Source organism: Amblyraja radiata, chromosome 13, assembly GCF_010909765.2.
Source record: "Amblyraja radiata isolate CabotCenter1 chromosome 13, sAmbRad1.1.pri, whole genome shotgun sequence".
NCBI classification, from domain to species: Eukaryota; Metazoa; Chordata; class Chondrichthyes; order Rajiformes; family Rajidae; genus Amblyraja; species Amblyraja radiata.
The window spans coordinates 19,355,868-19,373,652 of record NC_045968.1 but is presented as its reverse complement, the minus strand read 5'-3'; the positions used below and the strand labels follow the sequence as shown (position 1 = coordinate 19,373,652).

Sequence of the window (17,785 nt, the reverse complement as noted above, 5' to 3'; positions counted from 1 at the left end):
GAAAACGGCCAGGTTTTGAGCTGCAATTTACGGAGCCAGTCGGGGTGACCGTGAGGAACAGCTACCTAAATTTACAGTCCAAAAAAAAGATAGAAACTAAGGTAAATACAAGAGCGAGCTGAAGGTGTAAAAAAGGCGGAAGTGCTAGCGGACTTTTTTCTTTAAAGATCCAAAATATCGGGAATTATCGCGTTTACTCGCTGCATTTCATCAAAAGTGGCATTATTGACTTTTTATCTTTATTCATTTGTTATATGAAAAGTATTAAAAGTTAGAAACCCGTCAGTAAAATTGCAAAATCGCCCATGGTTCTCGGGTGGGTTTTAACATGCAAAATGAATACGCTTCTGAAGCTCCATTTACCATTTAAATAATCGTAAGCTTGCATCTCAGTAAAATTGATTTCCAAACGCATTGAGAGTTTACGATTATTTAAATGGTGAATGGAGCTTCAGAAGCGTGTTTATTTTGCATGTTAAAACCCACCCGAGAACCATGGGCGATTTTGCAATTTTACTGACGGGTTTCTAACTTTTAATACTTTTCATATAACAAATGAATAAAGATAAAAAAGTCAATAATGCCACTTTTGATGAAATGCAGCGAGTAAACGCGATAATTCCCGATATTTTGGATCTTTAAATCTCCAAGAAAAAAGTCCGCTAGCACTTCCGCCTTTTTTACACCTTCAGCTTGCTCTTGTATTTACCTTAGTTTCTATCTTTTTTTTTGGACTGTAAATTTAGGTAGCTGTTCCTCACGGTCACCCCGACTGGCTCCGTAAATTGCAGCTCAAAACCTGGCCGTTTTCGATGTTTTTAACGGGTGTGAAAGTGCGTGTTTTCCCATCCACTAACATGTACCGGAAGTGACGCTTGTCCCCCAGTTAAAATTTTCGGTCACGTGAGTGGGGATTTACGCTCCAGTGACCTTTCGTGAAATCACCCTATACATTTTAAACAGTGCCTCGTCCAAGTAGGCGTAGAAGGTCTCTTTTACTTCCTCTTCAGAGGGGCATAGGCACTCACAACTGTTGCCATCTGGTTGCTGGCAAGAACTAGAAGGATGGTCATGAGACGCTCACTGATTCCCACAGGAAGTTCAGAGAGGTGGCTCATGAGCTGGTTCCTGAGTATAATCTAATTGAGCCTCTACAGCCCTCATGAACTCTGATTCACCACTTTCTAGGTAAAAATAATGTCTTCTTGTCTCATTAATTTATTTCATCGATGTGACATTGTTACAAGGGAACAGGTTCAAGGATTTGACTAGTAGAACTTGAAAACTTTTCTCTCTCTTTCTCTCTTTTTCTATATTTTAAAAAAAACCACTAGAAGTAGAAGTAATCAACAATTGAAAATTTTAATAATGTATGACTGATGTATATGAAAAGTTTTTTTACTATAATATGCAACTATACTTTATAATATGTCTACTTCTAATAAAAAATTAAAGAAAAAAAAAAAAAAAGAACAGGAAAAGGCAAATCTGTTTTATTGGCCGAGAGAACAAAAACAATACTTGTTTTGTTATGCGTGGGGTCCGGTTTACAGCAGCACACCTCTCTCTGCCTCCGGTAAGTCCTGGCCAATAGCGCTGCTCCCAAATTCAAACTATAACCTATGGCAAGGGACTGCATCCGAGTGAGGCCCCACCCTCTTTGGGAACAAAGCGCTATCAGACATAGACTGACGTGTAAAGCAGTACACCGCGCTACAGACTTGCCACGCAAAGCGATACACACAGCGCTGCCGGTTTAGCGTGCAAAGGTTTAAACAGAGTGCTGTCGGCTTAGCGCATGGAAATTTAAACAAACCTGTCGGCTGCAGCGCTATGGGGTTTAAACATAGCGCTATGGCCACAGCGCTATGGGTCACAGACTGTTTGGGCAAAAGTCTCGTATAACCAACATTGTATTCCAATTAAGCATGGGTGTAAAATACTACTTCTGTGCTGTGATAATTACAATCAAGAGGCCATTTGGCTCATCTGATTCATGCTGGTTCCAGCAGTGCAATCCCATCATTCCTTGCTTTCCTGTAATCCATTCTCTCTCACATGCCTACCACTGAAACTTGTTTTTTTTTTTGCCTCTTACCTGCATCGTGCGGTAATTTACAATTATCCGTAAAACCACCAGCATCTCTTCAGGATGTGGGAGGAAATTGGAAGCAAGCCAGCAGAAAACCATGGGGCTTACAAGCGGAATATGCAAACATTACACAGACACCACCTGAGGTCAGGATTGAGCCCATAAAGATTATGCAATAAAGGTTACTACAGGGGTGGCATGGTGGTGCAGTGGTAGAATTGCTGCTTTACAGCCCCAGAGATCTGGGTTCGACTATTGTCCCCGGTGTGTGTAGGATAGTGTTAGTGTGCGGGGATCGCTGGTCAGTGCAGACTCGGTGGGCCAAAGGGCCAGAGACCCAGGTTCAATCCAGACTATGGGTACAGTCCTTACAGAGTTTATTCGTTCTCCCCGTGACCGCGTGGGTTTATCCCGAGATCTTCGGTTTCCTCCCACACTCAAGGAGTACAGGTATGGAGGTTAATTGGCTTGGTGTAAATGGAAATTGTCCCTAGTATGTGTAAAATAGTGTTAGTGTGCGGGGATCACTGGTCGGTACGGACTCTGTAAGTCGAAGGGCCTGTTTCCGCGCTGTATCTAAAACCAAAAAGTAAATATGGTTACCAGCTACACCACAGAATAAATAAACTTTTTTATTTCTGCTTTGAAATAGGTGCCAAATTCTTGACAGCGTGTACACAGTGTACATGAAACTTTGGCTGTTCTTATGAAAATACACTGGATGCATTCATTCTTTGTTTCCGTTTACCACTTCCCATTCATGTTTCTGGGGAGGAAAATATAATTTAATCTGTACGAATGACATTAATTGTGGTTTACTCTCTACTTAGGGGAAGCTGACTGCCAGGGAACGTATCCAGCTGCTCCTGGACCCTGACACCTTTGTAGAATATGACAAGTTTGTTGAACACAGATGCTCAGATTTTGGTATGGGCACAGAAGACAATAAGGTATGGTACGATGTGTAGAAATGGCATGAGTTATATTTTTGTAATGGTTGTCCTTACAAGAGCAACGATCCATCATTACATTTTTGTTTTGAGGTTGAGTAGCATACCTTTACAACATTTGGTGATTCCAATGTCTCGCAGATAGAGAGTCCTTCAAATTAACCAGAATTCTTTGGAGCCAGTTAACTTCTGAACAAATATTCTGGTCAGTTTGAAGTACTCCCTGTCTGGTTGACATTGAAATGGCCAAATGTAGAAAAGGTATTCTCCTCAACCTTAAAACAAATGGAGATGGGGGGGGGGGGGGGGTGGGATTAAATGACTTTCGTAGCATGAGTATAATCCAGTAAAAGCTTGGAATTTGAAGAAGAAAAACTAACCTTCACTCACAATTGTTTTACTTCCATCTTAATTTTTTTAATGTACTTTCTTGATTTTGACCTGGTGTAACGTAAAGAATTATTTCGTAACATCTTTTGAGTGCAGGATGGAATTGCATTTATGAATTTAGTGTTACAATAGTCCCTATAAAGTGTTGTGCTAGCAAATAAGCAGAAGAAATCTTTCTGTGAATCACAACTGCCATATGATGCAATGTTCTTGAGAGGAAATTGTAACTCAACCATCTAATCAGAATGTTTATGGATCTGTGTATTCACTGAATTGGGTAAACATCTTGAATTATGAATAATCATGATTAACATGCTGATTATTTCTGAAAGGACAGCAATAAAGGAACTTGATCATGTTCAAATGTTCGTAATGCCTAACTCTTTCTGACACGGACATGCATTTCCTTTGAGTGGGAGGGGGGGGGTTGTATTGTACAGTAAATCCTCGTTATTTCAGACCTCTTCATAACCAATTTCAATTATAGTGGACGGAGCATCCCCACAGTAATCAAACACCACTGTCTCTTTAAAAACACAGGCTGCTGGTTATTGAAATTGACAGGTATTGAAAATGATAAGCAATGTCTTTGATCAAAACTTGTGCAATGACGAAGCTCACAAAGTGCTGAAGTAACTGAGCAGGTCTGGCAGCACCTCTGGAGAGCATAGATCGGTTACTTTCTGGGTCACCAGGAGATGCACCACCAACAATCACTGCCCCACGGTCTCTCTGAGGCTGGGACCATCGATTCTGGCACCTGCCTAGCCACCTAGATGAGGCCTACCTACCTTCACCACCAAGCAAGGCTGCCGACACTACCCTCCGGCCTGGATCACCACGCCAGCCACTTCCAGGCCGGACCTGGTAACCTTCACTGCCAGGCTCGGCTGCCAATGCCATCCCCTGCCCACACCGCCTTCCCAGCTGCTTCCAAGCCGGGCAGCTGACATCGCACGACCTCTATGGCTGGTCTGCTGATGCCACCCCCGGCCCGTACTGCCACCCTGGACGCGTGCAGGCCGGGCTGCTGACACCAACTCTTGGCCGCTTGAAGGCCGGGCTACCAACATCACCTTCGGCCCGCACCCCTACCCCAGACACCCCCAATCTGGACCTACCAACATTCACCACCAGGCTGGGCTACCAACGCCACCCCGGTCCCCACAGCTACTATGACCTCTTCCAGGCCTTGCCTACCGCAGCCACCATCGACTTTTAATGCACTCCTGCTGCCCGTGGGCTGGGGCCGTCAACTCACCTAGATTCCAGGCCCAGTTCCGGACCAAGAATCTGAAGAAGTATCTCGACCCAAAACATCACCTAACCATGTTGTCCAGAGATGCTGCCTGACCTGCTGAGTTACTCCAGCACTTTGTGTCCTTTTGTGCCTTAACCAGCATCTGCAGTTTTTTGTTTCTACTCCTAACTTCATTCCTGTTATTACAGTATTTGAAAAGATTTTTCACTAACTTATTGGTTCATTCTTATTTATGGCTCTTTCAGTTTCCTGGTGACAGCGTTGTGACTGGTCAGGGCCAAATTAATGGGCGACTTGTTTATGTCTTCAGCCAGGTAATAATATATATCTACATTAAATCTTTTTCTTGGAAGGATTAAGAGTGTTTGGAACTACTACTACACCTTGCTAAAACACTTGAGGGTAGATTTGATCTGGTTCCCCTCAAGTTCCGAATGCTAGAAATAGGCTGGCAGTATGCATGGGCTAGCTGTCAGATAATTTGGTGTATTTTGGAAAACTAGCATATTTGCTGTGGGCTAATGGGCTGTGAAACTAAATAAATGCATTTCTTCTCTTCTGGTAATCTGGTGGTAAGCTCTTTGGGTGCTTCCTTTCTGGTAATTTATCTGAACGTCATGAAGAAAGTGTAATTGTTCTCATCCCATACTTTTCAGATCTCCAAGATGGAGAAGTTTGCCAAACTTTTCATTAACTCAAACCATGATGATAAAGTTATCCTTTTTTGATTTGAGTGAATGAGGCATGAAACCTGATCTGAAGAATAATAATGAAGAGAACTAAAATCAATGTTAGTTGCATTTGAAATGCAATAAAAGCGATTACCCTTTCTGGGAACATTGCGATGTTGAACTCATTATCTTGCCTTTTTACCTTGCATTCAAATATAGCCAAATGGTGTTGCAAGTGAGAGTATCAAAAATATATTTTGTGGAATACCTCCAACCTGACCCTAATCCAAGGGTTTCAATGGCATTTGTGCCTCTTTTGCTTATTAGGGAGAGAGAGAGAGAATTATTTTCTGCCAAGGTTATATAATATAACGACCAGTGCCCCTCGTAATCTGCTTGGATAGCTTACAACCCAACAGTATGAACACTACATTCTCCAATTGTAGGTAACCACCAAATATTTTCCTCCAACTTTCCTCCTACCTATATCTCCCTTCCCCCTCCCCCCTCCTCCCAAGCTATAACCACCTATTACTTGCCATTACTTCCCTGTCCCTCCTCGCTTTCAGCTTTCCTTCCCCCTCTCCCCAAACAAGTCCAAAGAAGGGGCCCACTGGGTCACTCCAGTACTCGGGTGAGTTTTAGACCTTGACTGTGCCATCAGCAAAAATCATATTTCCCTCTCCCCCCACCGTCCCTTTGAAACATTTCCATGCCTAGGTTCACTTGCTGATTCTCACACCTTTGCTGTTGTCACCTCCAGACACAACTATTCCAAAGTACCTCTGGACAGTCTTTTGTATTGTACCCTATTGGCCTGAGGTAATACTCTCCCTTGATTCTGATTCCTAGCTTGTCGTCTTCGTGTTTCTGTGGTTTCTACCCAAGGATATACATTTACCCTTTTTTTTTTTTTTTAAATTTGCTATCGATTTTTCCTTCCCATTCTCTAACCTGTTCCAGTCCCACAATTTGGAAATATGCGTTCTTTTAATTCCATCTTATTGCACACTTCCAAGTTTAATTGCTTGCTACCGGCCGCTGGGGATTCAGCTACCAAGGCTCTTGGCTTCATTATTCCTGCCACCATCATACATCTCTGGCTCTCTATAGTTCTTTTAAAAGCTCCTCAAGATATATTAAAATTTAAAAGCTATGTAACTCCAGTTTTATGAGAAACTGATGTATATTCCACTTTATATTTACAATGCAATAATTTTATTTCCTTTTTGGCAGGACTTTACAGTCTTTGGGGGAAGTTTGTCAGGAGCTCATGCACAGAAAATCTGTAAGGTAAAACAATAAGCAACCAGACGTTGTATTCTGCAATGAGTCCATTTAATCAAGAAAGGACTCTGTATGTTCTAAAGCTACATGTAACTACTTAGTAGAAGCGTTCACATCACGACCCCTGTCAAGTTCCATGTATGCTCCATGTAACTTGCTAATTCTACCACCATCTTAGTGCTATTAGCGCCCTCACACCTTAGCTGTAAAGACTCACAAAGATTCAAGATCGCAATATTAGTCAGTGTCACCATCACGGGTCTTTTTCAAGACCGGCACTGACTGTCATATCTGTGAACATCGAAGGCTTTTCCAATAGCGCAACGATGTGTACAGCAGTGGCGAGCCACTATATAGCATAAGGACACGAAAGAAGAAGACTACAGGCGACATGTGCTATGCAAATCATTATCTTTTAAACTGAGCACTAACACTTGAAGCAAAACATGCAACTGCTCTATGGTCTAACATTTTAGTTAAATTAAGGCAGAGTATGATTGTTTCGGTCTCATTCTTTAGATACCCGTTTTGCCATTCCTTCCTGTCCTAACCACCACCTTGATTCATTTGCTGCAAATGGCGGCTGCATGTTACATGGGTTACAGCTATTGCAGCATGGGTTCCACATGGTTACAGCTCCTGTGTGGGTTTTGAAAGGTTTTATGTACTTGGGGTTTCCCAAACTATACAAAATTGAACCAGTAAAGATATACAGAAATGGCCTGCTACCTAGATTACATAAATCCAGATGAAATAAAATGTAATCATTGGAACATCAATTTTAAGGATATTAATTTATCAAATATAATTTATTTTCTAGATAATGGATCAGGCTCTCTTGGTGGGAGCCCCAGTAATAGGTCTGAATGACTCTGGAGGGGCACGTATTCAGGAAGGTGTGGAGTCCTTGGCTGGTTATGCTGATATTTTCCTGGTGAGATTTGCAATATGTAAAATTAAACAAACACAAGAACATTAATTTTCATGCAGTTTTTGCGTTTTTAATCAGGTTTTGCTTGAAGCTGATGGGGTAGGGTGAAAAAATATGACATTGTTAACCTTTTCAATGCCGTGTGATTTATTTACTGTTTTTCCATGCACAACAACTTTATTTACCTGCAAATGAAAACTTAAATCAGTTGTAAATACCAAAGAGTAATTAGAACATAAAACAGCTCAGTACATGAACATGCCCTTCGGCCCACAGTGGTTGTGCTGAACATGATGCCGAAATAAACAACTCTTATTTGCTTCCATATGCCTCCAATCCTAGCATGTTCATGTGTCTGTCCAAAAACCTCTTAAATGCTATTATCGAATTGCCCCCACCATCCTCTACATAAAAAAAACATGCCCCGCGCATCTCCTTTAAACTTCGTCCCTCTCGCCTTGAGGCTGTGCCGTCACATATTTGACATTTCCACAGTCAGATGATGTTTTGTCTGCCCTATCAATAATAAAATAGTAGCCTTTTATTCAGACCCATGGATTACTTGCTCCCAGATGATGATCCCAGTAACATCAGGCATTTCATAATGTAATCTAGAGTTTATATTTCTTATGTTGCAATTAAGTACAAAGCACAAGCTTTGTTCAGTAAGGATATTTTGCAAGTTTCAACATAGAGCCTTGGGTCATACAGTGTCATTTTTGTTTGAGCAAGGAACTTTGCTCATCTGAATGTGTATGCCACTTTTGTGATCTAGGCGAGAAGCATCAACCCTTTATAAGATAGTTTGCTTTCAACACAGTACAATGCCTATCTATGCTGATGTAAATGTAGTTACATTGAATTCTTATTTATAATGTTAGCCTGCCACTCTCATCCAATTGTTAAGAGGGAAAAGCTTGAAGTGATGGAATGCCAAAGCCTGTATCTGATATTGTTTGTCAGTGAAGGTTTGTGCAAGGAGGGTTTCCCTTAACAAAGTCAGTGCTGGCAATTGGAACCCAACCACATGGAACAATATCTGAAGAAAGGTCCCAATCCAAAATATCACTTCCTGCGATGCCGTGTGACCCACTGAGTTACTCCAGCAGTCTTTTTGTAAATCAGCTTCTGCAGTTCCTTGTATCTGGAATAATGTTTAGATTGCAGTTACATTTTAATGAATTTTGACCTACAATCATTTATGTCTCTGAAATTTTATAAATTGCATAAATCAAAAAGTATGAACTTTTCATGCAAACTTTTAGTAGTATTAAGACAGTCATCCTAATATGCTTCCTTTCGTATGTTGCTGGGTACATTTAAAATAAAGATTATAGATTGATGTAGAATCAACAAAGGATCAACTTTAACGGTGAAACATGCCACAAATATTGATGGCTGTTTTAATGAATGTTAGCTGATTTATCATCTTGCTTTGATGAACAACTTGCTTTATGCATTAGATTCCTACTGTATTGCAATAACAATTTGAATTTGATATTTTGCAGAGAAATGTATTGACCTCCGGAGTCATTCCCCAGATCTCCCTCATCATGGGTCCTTGTGCTGGTGGTGCTGTCTATTCACCTGCCTTAACTGACTTTACATTTATGGTAAAGGTAAGGTACATTAATTAATGATTCGATTACAGAAGTCCCTTGTTTTATGTTCTGCCTTTGTAACCAAGAAATCCTATTTGGAATTGGGCCATTGTTGCAATATGTGTTCCAGGCAAGCTAAATGAACACAAAAGTTATTCTGAGAGATGTAACAAACATTTGTTTTGCCTGACAAATTATGTACAACAAAGGATTACATTATATTGGATGTGCAATTCATCAGTCTGAATTGCTGATGTTTCATAACTTGCTATTTGACTTGTTGTTTCTCCACTTGGGCTCCTTTCTGTGCCTGAACGTGGCAAGTGATTAGAAAATCGTTTAATTCAAGAAAATATTTAGAGTGTTGAATATTTTTTATGATGTATATGTCTTAAAAACATCGGCATTTCCTTTTGAGAGGTAGACTTGTTCATAGTCTAGATAATGAATACCTATTATTAGTTTATAAAGGTAGAAATTCATTAAGTAACAAGAAAAATGTACCTTAAAAGAAAATCAATTGATAATGAATGTGAGATGAACCTTAGTGGTTTATTATTGTCAATTCAACCAAGGTACATTGAAAAGTTTTGTCTGCATGCTATACAATCAAATCATACACAAGTAGTGCAAAGAGAAATATACCAGAGTGCCGAATATAAAATTACAGTATTAGAGCAATAGTTAGAAAGAAGTCAAAGGGCTACAGGGAGGTAGGTTGGAAGATTGGGACTGCACCCTAGCTTATGAGAGAACTGTTCAGTCGTCTGATAACAGTGGGGAAGGAGCAGTTCCTGAATCGTCTGGTATCTTATGTCCAACTGAAGAGGTGAGATGCGGGAATGAATGAAGTGAAAATAGACACACAAAGCTGGAGTAACTCAACGACACAGGTAGTATTTCTGGAGAGAAGGAATGGGTGACATTTTGGGTCGAGACCCTTCTTCAAACTGAAAGTCACGGGAAAGGGATACGAGAGATATAAATGATGATGTGGAGAGATATAGAACAATGAATGAAAGATATGCAAAAATATAATGATATAGGAAACAGGCCATTGTTAGTTGTTTGTTGAGTGAAAACGAGGAGCTGGTATTCCTTCTCTCCAGAGATGCTGCCTGTCTCGCTGAGTTACTCCAGCCTTTTGTGTCTATCTTTGGTTTAAACTAGCATCTGCAGTTCCTTCCTTATGGGGAGAAAAGATGAAATACGAAGGTAAGCTGGCCAATAATATAAAAGAGGATAGCAAGTGTTTCTTCAGTTGTATAAAGAGCAAAAAAGAGGCAATAGTGGACGCTGTGATAATGGGGAATAAAGAAATGGCAGAGGAGTTGATTAACATTTTTTGCATCAGTCTTCACAGTGGAAGGCACCAACAATGTGCTTGAAATTCAAGAGAGTCTGGGGATAGAAGTTAGTGGTTATTACTAGGGAGAAGGTGCTTGGGAAACTGAAAGGGATGAAGGTGGATAAGTCACCTGGACCGGATGGACTGCACCCTAGAGTTCTGAAAGAGGTGGCTTGAGAGATTGTGGAGTTATTGATAGTGGTATTTCATGAATCACGAGTCAGGAGTGGTCCCAGATGATTGGAAAATTGCCAATGTTACCCCGCTGCACATAAAGAGAGCAAGGCAGAATAGTGGGAACTAAAGGCCGGTTAGTCTGACTTCGGTGGTTGGTAAGATTTAAGAGTCCATTATAAAGGATGAGGTTACGGAGTACTTAGAAGTTCATGATAAAATAGGCCAAAGTCAGCATGGCTTTGTGAAGGGGAGGTCTTGCTAGACAAATTTGCTGGAATTCTTTGAAGAAGTAAATAATAGGATAGACAAAGCACAGTCAGTACATGATGTTTACTTAGATTTTCAGAGAGCCTTTGAAAAGATGCCACACGTTAGGCTGCTTAGGAAGATGAGAGCCCATGGTATCAAAGGGCAGAAACTGGAAAGCAGGTTGGCTGGATGGCAATAAAGGAGGGGCTGCCAATGACGAGTGGAGTTTCGCTAGGGTCAGTGCTGGGGCCACTACTCTTCACATTGTCTATTAATGATTTGGACGAGGGGATTGAAGGCTTTGTGACAAAGTTTGCAGATGATTAGGTGGCCGATTAGGAAAAGGGGAGATGCAACGAGACCTGGGTGTCATGGTACACCAGTCATTGAAAGTAGGCATGCAGGTGCAGCAGGCAGTGAAGAAAGCGAATGGTATGTTAGCATTCATAGCAAAAGCATTTGAGTATAGGAGCAGGGAGGTTCTACTGCAGTTGTACAGGGTCTTGATGAGACCACACCTGGAGTATTGCGTACAGGTTTGGTCTCCAAATCTGAGGAAAGACATTCTTGCCATAGAGGGAGTACAGAGAAGGTTCACCAGACTGTTTCCTGGGATGTCAGGACTTTCATATGAAGAAAGACTGGATAGACTCGGCTTGTACTCGCTAGAATTTAGAAGATTGAGGGGGGATCTTATAGAAACTTACAAAATTCTTAAGGGGTTGGACAGGCTAGATGCAGGAAGATTGTTCCCGATGTTGGGGAAGTCCAGAACAAGGGGTCACAGTCTAAGGATAAGGGGGAAATTTTTTAGGACCGAGATGAGAAATACATTTTTCACACAGAGAGTGGTGAATATCTGGAATTCTCTGCCACAGAAGGTAGTGGAGGCCAGTTCATTGGCTATATTTAAGAGGGAGTTAGATGTGGCCTTTATGGCTAAAGGGATCAGGGGGTATGGAGGTACAGGATACTGAGTTGGATGATCAGCCAGCATATTGAACCATGATCAGGCTCGAAGGGCCGAATGGCCTACTCCTGCACCTATTTTCTATGATACGAAAATACGTGGAGGTACAGGTTGGGAGAGTTTGCAGAGAAGTGGCAGATGGAATATAGTGTCGCAAAGTGTGGAGTAATGCATTTTGGTAGTAGGAATAAAGGCGTAGACTATTTTCTAAATGGGGCGAGAATCCAGAAATCGGAAGTGCAAAGGGACTTGGGAGTGCTGGTGCAGGATTCCCAAAAAGTTAATCTGTAAGTCGAATTGGTAGTAAAGAAAGCAAACTCAATGCTAGCATTTATTTCAAGAGGGCTATATACAAAAACAGGGATGTAATGTTGAGGCTCTATAAGGCCGCATTTGGAATATTGTGAGCAATTATGGGCACCATATCTGAGGAAGGATGTGCTGGCTCTGGAGAGGGTCCAGATGAGGTTTACAAGAATTATCCTAGGAATGAGTAGGTTAACTTATGATGAGCGTTTATCGGCACTGGGCCTGTACTCGCTGGAGTTTAGAAGAATGAGGGGGTTCTCGTTGAAACATACAGAATAGTGAAAGGCTTGGATGGAGTGGATGTTTCCACTAGTTGGAGAATCTAGGACTCAAAATCAAAGGGTGTTCTTTTAGGAAGGAGATGAGGAGAAATGTATTTAGTCAAAGGGTGGTGAATCTGTGTAATTCTTTGCCACAGAAGGCTGTGGAGGTCAAGTCAGTGGGTATTTTTAAGGCAGAGATAGATAGATTCTTGATTAGCACAGGTTCAGGTTATGGGGAGAAGACAGGAGAATGGGGTTAGGAGGGAGAGATAGGTCAGCCATGATTGAACGGCAGAGTAGACTTGTTGGGCCAGATGGCCTAATTCTACTCCTATTCCTTATGATTAGTATTGTACATACAGCAATCCTTTTACTTAACATGCCACATTCACTATATCCTCTTGCACATTGTGTGCAAAACAGGTTTAGATGGTAGGTATTGCACTGTAACCTCTCACTCCAACAATAACCATCAGATAGGATCCCTGAAGAGGTACTGATATGTGTCACTGTCACCAATCTGTAGTGGAAGAGACACAAACATGTCCTCTCCCAACACTTTGTATGCCAGATAGAGGTTGGTTATGATTTCATACAACCTTCAGTTTTGAGGACTAACAATGGATATGAAGTTCCAAGTCTATTTGGAGGGCAATCCTGTTTCTATCTACAGCATACTGATGATGAGGCATTTTGCAAAATGGTGCCGTCAGTCTGATTGAGTGAAATGTCTAATTGGATTTGCTGCCTTGAGGACTGTAAGCAAGTTGTATGCTGCCAAATTCTCCAACTACATTGTGACTGAAGGGATTCCCCTTCAGATACTTCACCAGCTGAGAGAAGTTAGAGGGTGTGATCAAACTTGCGGGCATGTTGTGTCTGGTCAAACCCACCCTGCTCAAAGTGGATCACACATGGAACCTTTTTGTTTGCTTACCAGAAAGCTATTTAGCTTCTGGTGCACCATGCAATAGAATGACCACTGGTGTAGAGCATGGCATTGACCAATACCACAATATCTTATAATTTATCACCGATCCTATAAATGTGCTACCAGCTATCTCAACCTTCATAGTTTTTAGTGCCCCAAGCCAGATTCTGATTATCTTCAGATACCAAAGGATTAGATCAAAAATAATGTGTTCTCACTTTGCTCCAGTTCGATCTTGCCTCCACAGTCACAGCTACCCACGAGCCTATGGACTGTCAGATAGTACAGGTGTCCGAGGTTATGGGGAGAAAGTAGGAGAATGGGGTTAGGAAGGAGTGATGGATCACCCATGATTGAATGGTGGAGTAGACTTGATGAGCCGAATGGCCTAATCCTACTCTTATTCCTTTTGACCTTATGATGGTTAGAACAAAAGTCTGTTAGAACAAAAGTCTGTGACATTATCCATGCATGGGGAAATCCCCACCTATGTGTCTGCACTGCTCGAGGTAGTCCATTGGATATCGATATTATTCCTAATGGGAATGATAATAGACTCGATGGAGCAGATGACTAAGATTGGAGAGAGAGGGCAGCTCTTCCTGATTTAGTTGAATTGGATCCCCAGTTGTTGATTGGAAGCAATTGCTCCACCAACATCTGGTTGATTTTTAGCAAGAACATGGGTATACTTTCTGATATTTGTTCTTTTTCCTTTTTCTCTCTGTAGAAGAGGATGTTGAGACCTTTGCAGGCTGACATGCTGCTTGCCAGAAGTGTGTCTTCAAACTTTTTTTAAGATCTGGGCCTATTCAGTCTCTCAAGGGCAGGGTACAAATTCATGAGTAAGCCAATGCTTCTGGGACTAATTCCCTTCTCAAAACCACTGGATGGCCTTTGTCAGCTTGGCTAAAGTCACTGATTGATATTTACTCTGCCACTTACTGACTTCTAAAAAAAAATCCAAGATGTAGATCCTCACCATGTTGGATTATAAAAACATCGTCGAGACATTTTTCTCCATTGGCCTGCAAGTCAGAGCTCCCTATGCAGCTTCTGGAAAAAAGAAATGCATGGCATAGGCGTGACTGGAAGATCATCTTGTAATGTGTGTCTTTCGTGCCCTACAGACATCAAACCTGTATTGAAGAATTTTTGCATATGTTTCTGAAGTTTTGACATCTTGCTTGCTTGTGCCTACCACGGTCTCATGAATTTTAAAGACAAGTAGCATTTAGGAAATCAGAAGCACTTTGTGAAAATGCATGTTTTGGGTTTTGGTTTGTTATTTGTTTTGAAGCAGAAACAGAATCTGAGATTATTTCTGGCTCTGATCAGCATTAATGAAGTAGTCCATTCAGCTCTTTACTTAGAGGCTCCTAATTTTTACAGTACTGATTTCCACAAATGCTAGCATGCTGTTTTGAGTTTTTTTGTTTTTCAGTTTTGTCATATTGCTAAATAAGCATTTGGTTTAAAACAAAGCAAAATATACTATGATCTTTGTAGTTAGTAACGGTCTTTTTCAAAAAATGCTCATTTATTTGTGCTGCTTTGATTTGATTCTGATTAGATCAATGTTGTGGTTTGCAGGGTACTTCTTACTTATTCATTACTGGCCCAGATGTGGTGAAATCTGTTACCAATGAGGATGTGACTCAGGAAGACCTTGGTGGTGCAAAAACCCACACTGCAGTTTCAGGTGACATGACTTTTAGAGAGTGAGAATGTTATTGAGTGATCAGTAGAGCCAGGATTTTGCCATAAATGCCATGTGCCTTTTTTTGATTATTTCAGGAAGATAATGCCTTTTTCACGATTGAGTGCCTAAATCAGACTTTTTTGCCGTTTTAACGTAACTTACAAGAAAATTTACACCACCGGGGCGAAACCCGGCTGTAAGTGGGTGTTAAGTGGTGATTGGAGAGGGGTGCGTGGGAAAGGGTCCAGTCTTTGCAAACTGGAGTCATGCTTTAAGTAGGTGTGAAGTGTTGGTTGGGGTTACCAGGGTTAAGTTTCTGTTTATTCGAACTGCAGTAGCACTCGTTCAGGTCGTTGGTCAGCTGACGATTGTCCAAGGAGCGGGGGGGTTTTCCTCTTGTAGCTTGTGATTTCTTGCAAGCCCTTCCACACTGAAGACGAGTCATTTGCTGAGAACTTGCTCCTCAACTTCTCAGAGTACCTTTCCTTGGCAGCTCTGATTCCTCCTCTTAGCTTGTACTTGGCCTGCCTGTCGAGGTCTGCATCCCCACTCCTGTAGGATCTACCCTTGCAAGTGTCAAAATGCCTAAAGTCAAGTCAACGCCTTGTAAAAAAACTGAACGATTTGGTGAGAGGGTACGGGAGTGATATATTCTCTACAGACAACTGTGCGCTGTTTTGCAACGCATGTGAGAAAGCAGTGAATCATGAGAAGAAATATTTCATCTCCATGCATGTACAGACAGCTAAACACAAGTTGGTGGCAGAGAAACAGAAGGTAGGAAATACGCAAGCTTGTCTCCTCCCAACATTTACTGCTGGCTCCAATCGCAAATCTGAGTTTTCAAGTGATCTGTGCAACGCATTCATTGATTCTGGAATTCCACTGTGGAAATTGGAAAACAAATCTCCCAGAGGTTTTTTAGGGAAGTACACAGAGGAGCATATACCAAGCGAGTCATCATTACGGAAAAATTATGTTGACAGCAACTTCAACATTGTGCAGAAAATTAGAGATGAAGTTGCATGCAACAAAATATGGATCTCAATAGACGAGATAACTGATGCTGTGGGGAGATTTGTTGCCAGTGTGGTCATTGGTACACTGGAGGCAGGTCAACCATCAAAGGAGTATTTCTTGACATCGAAAGTATTGCAGAAGTCAAAGAGCTAAACTATTGCTCAGTTGTTTACATCTTCACTTGCTGTACTTTGTACTTAAAGTTCCTGGCGATGTAGGTGAAGACATTCAAGGAAAATGTGAGAGGGTGATTTTAGCTAACAAAGATCTTGAAGAAATACAAAACACAGCTAAAGTTCTCAAAGGTAGTTGTAATGCACAAGATATGAACATGAATGTAGAGTTTGTAGCTTGTTTCAGGTATGCACCAGTGACCTTAGCTGGGGTAGAAAACAACTGTAGCATATTCTGTCTGACAGACAGCATAGTTTAACACCAGATAATTTGAAAAAATGCTGGTAGTTATGTGCAACCAGGCAACTTTGGTCATTTAATGTAGCATACCTTTATAATTATCATTTTTAACCCTAGTTTGGTGGTGGAAATAAATGCCTTTTTTGTCTATGAACGCCTTTTGTGCCTTTTTTGTAATTTTATTATGCCTTTTTGCCTGCCTATTTCAGCGATTTTTAGTGCCTAGACATCCTGGCTCTAGTGATCAGTATCAGTATTTCTACTTTTTAAGTGTGCTGGATTAATGGTTGCCATTTATTTCACGTGTATTGTTGTTATTTTTGTTTTCCCATCTTTGGGTGCTGCTCATTTCAAAGCGATATTTGTGTATGAAGAAGCTATTCACCTGGATTTAAGTACAGATTATGAATTAATTCATATTCATTAAATTGAGGAATGTAAATATTTACTGTTGTAAATATTTGCACAAATCCCTTTGAGATGATTGAAATGTCGACTGGCTATTTCCTTCCTCAGATGCTGCCTAGTCCACTGACTTCCTTCAGCTGCCCACCTTTTGTGACAGATTCTAGCATCTGAGGTTTCCTGTGCCTACGCAAATAACATGTTCTGGGATTTGCAGGAGGATGGTATTAGGACTGGTTAAATTATGTTTTATCACTTAATTTCAGGAAGGGGGGTAAATTAAATTCTGAGTAAAGTATTAATCATCTAGAAAAGTAGGATTTGCACAAGAACCAGGAAATAATTATTAATGGTAGATCATTTGGTAAAACAATACGACAAATGTGATAGAATTGCTTCAGGAGACTTTCAAAAAGGGACGATGAGGGTGATAAATATAATGTAGTTCCACGTCTACTTCAAAAATACTTTTGGCAAGTTTCCACATGATAGTGGTTAATAGGAAGGGATTATTTCTATTGGCATAAATGTTAGTTATCAGGAGCATAGATTTAAAATAATTGTTAGAATATCAAGAATAAAGTTGAAAAGGTTTTAGACTCGCTGTATATTGGAGGCCTTGAACTCGTTCTCTGAAAATATGGTGTACATAGGAAATTTGCCTTTAAAAAGATCTTTGATATGCCTGTGATATACAGTAACTAATAAAATTACACCCAAAATTCAGATTGGGTCAACACAAACACAGCGGCCTTCCATTTTGTTATCATTTTCTAAGATTATTTTTCACGATTAAACTTCAATAGTTCCCTCA

The 17,785-nt window shown here is 40.8% G+C and overlaps 1 protein-coding gene across 1 annotated transcript in view; it reads left to right on the top strand.

Annotated features, from left to right (window-relative positions):
• The window catches only part of pccb (propionyl-CoA carboxylase subunit beta), a 40,628-nt gene that overhangs the window by 5,001 nt on the left and 17,842 nt on the right, over positions 1-17,785 (top strand). The window contains exons 2-7 of the mRNA XM_033031393.1: positions 2,923-3,042; positions 4,939-5,007; positions 6,601-6,657; positions 7,472-7,585; positions 9,091-9,201; positions 15,024-15,132. Of these exons, the coding sequence (XP_032887284.1) occupies positions 2,923-3,042; positions 4,939-5,007; positions 6,601-6,657; positions 7,472-7,585; positions 9,091-9,201; positions 15,024-15,132 (580 nt within the window). The remainder of the gene's footprint in view (positions 1-2,922; positions 3,043-4,938; positions 5,008-6,600; positions 6,658-7,471; positions 7,586-9,090; positions 9,202-15,023; positions 15,133-17,785) is intronic.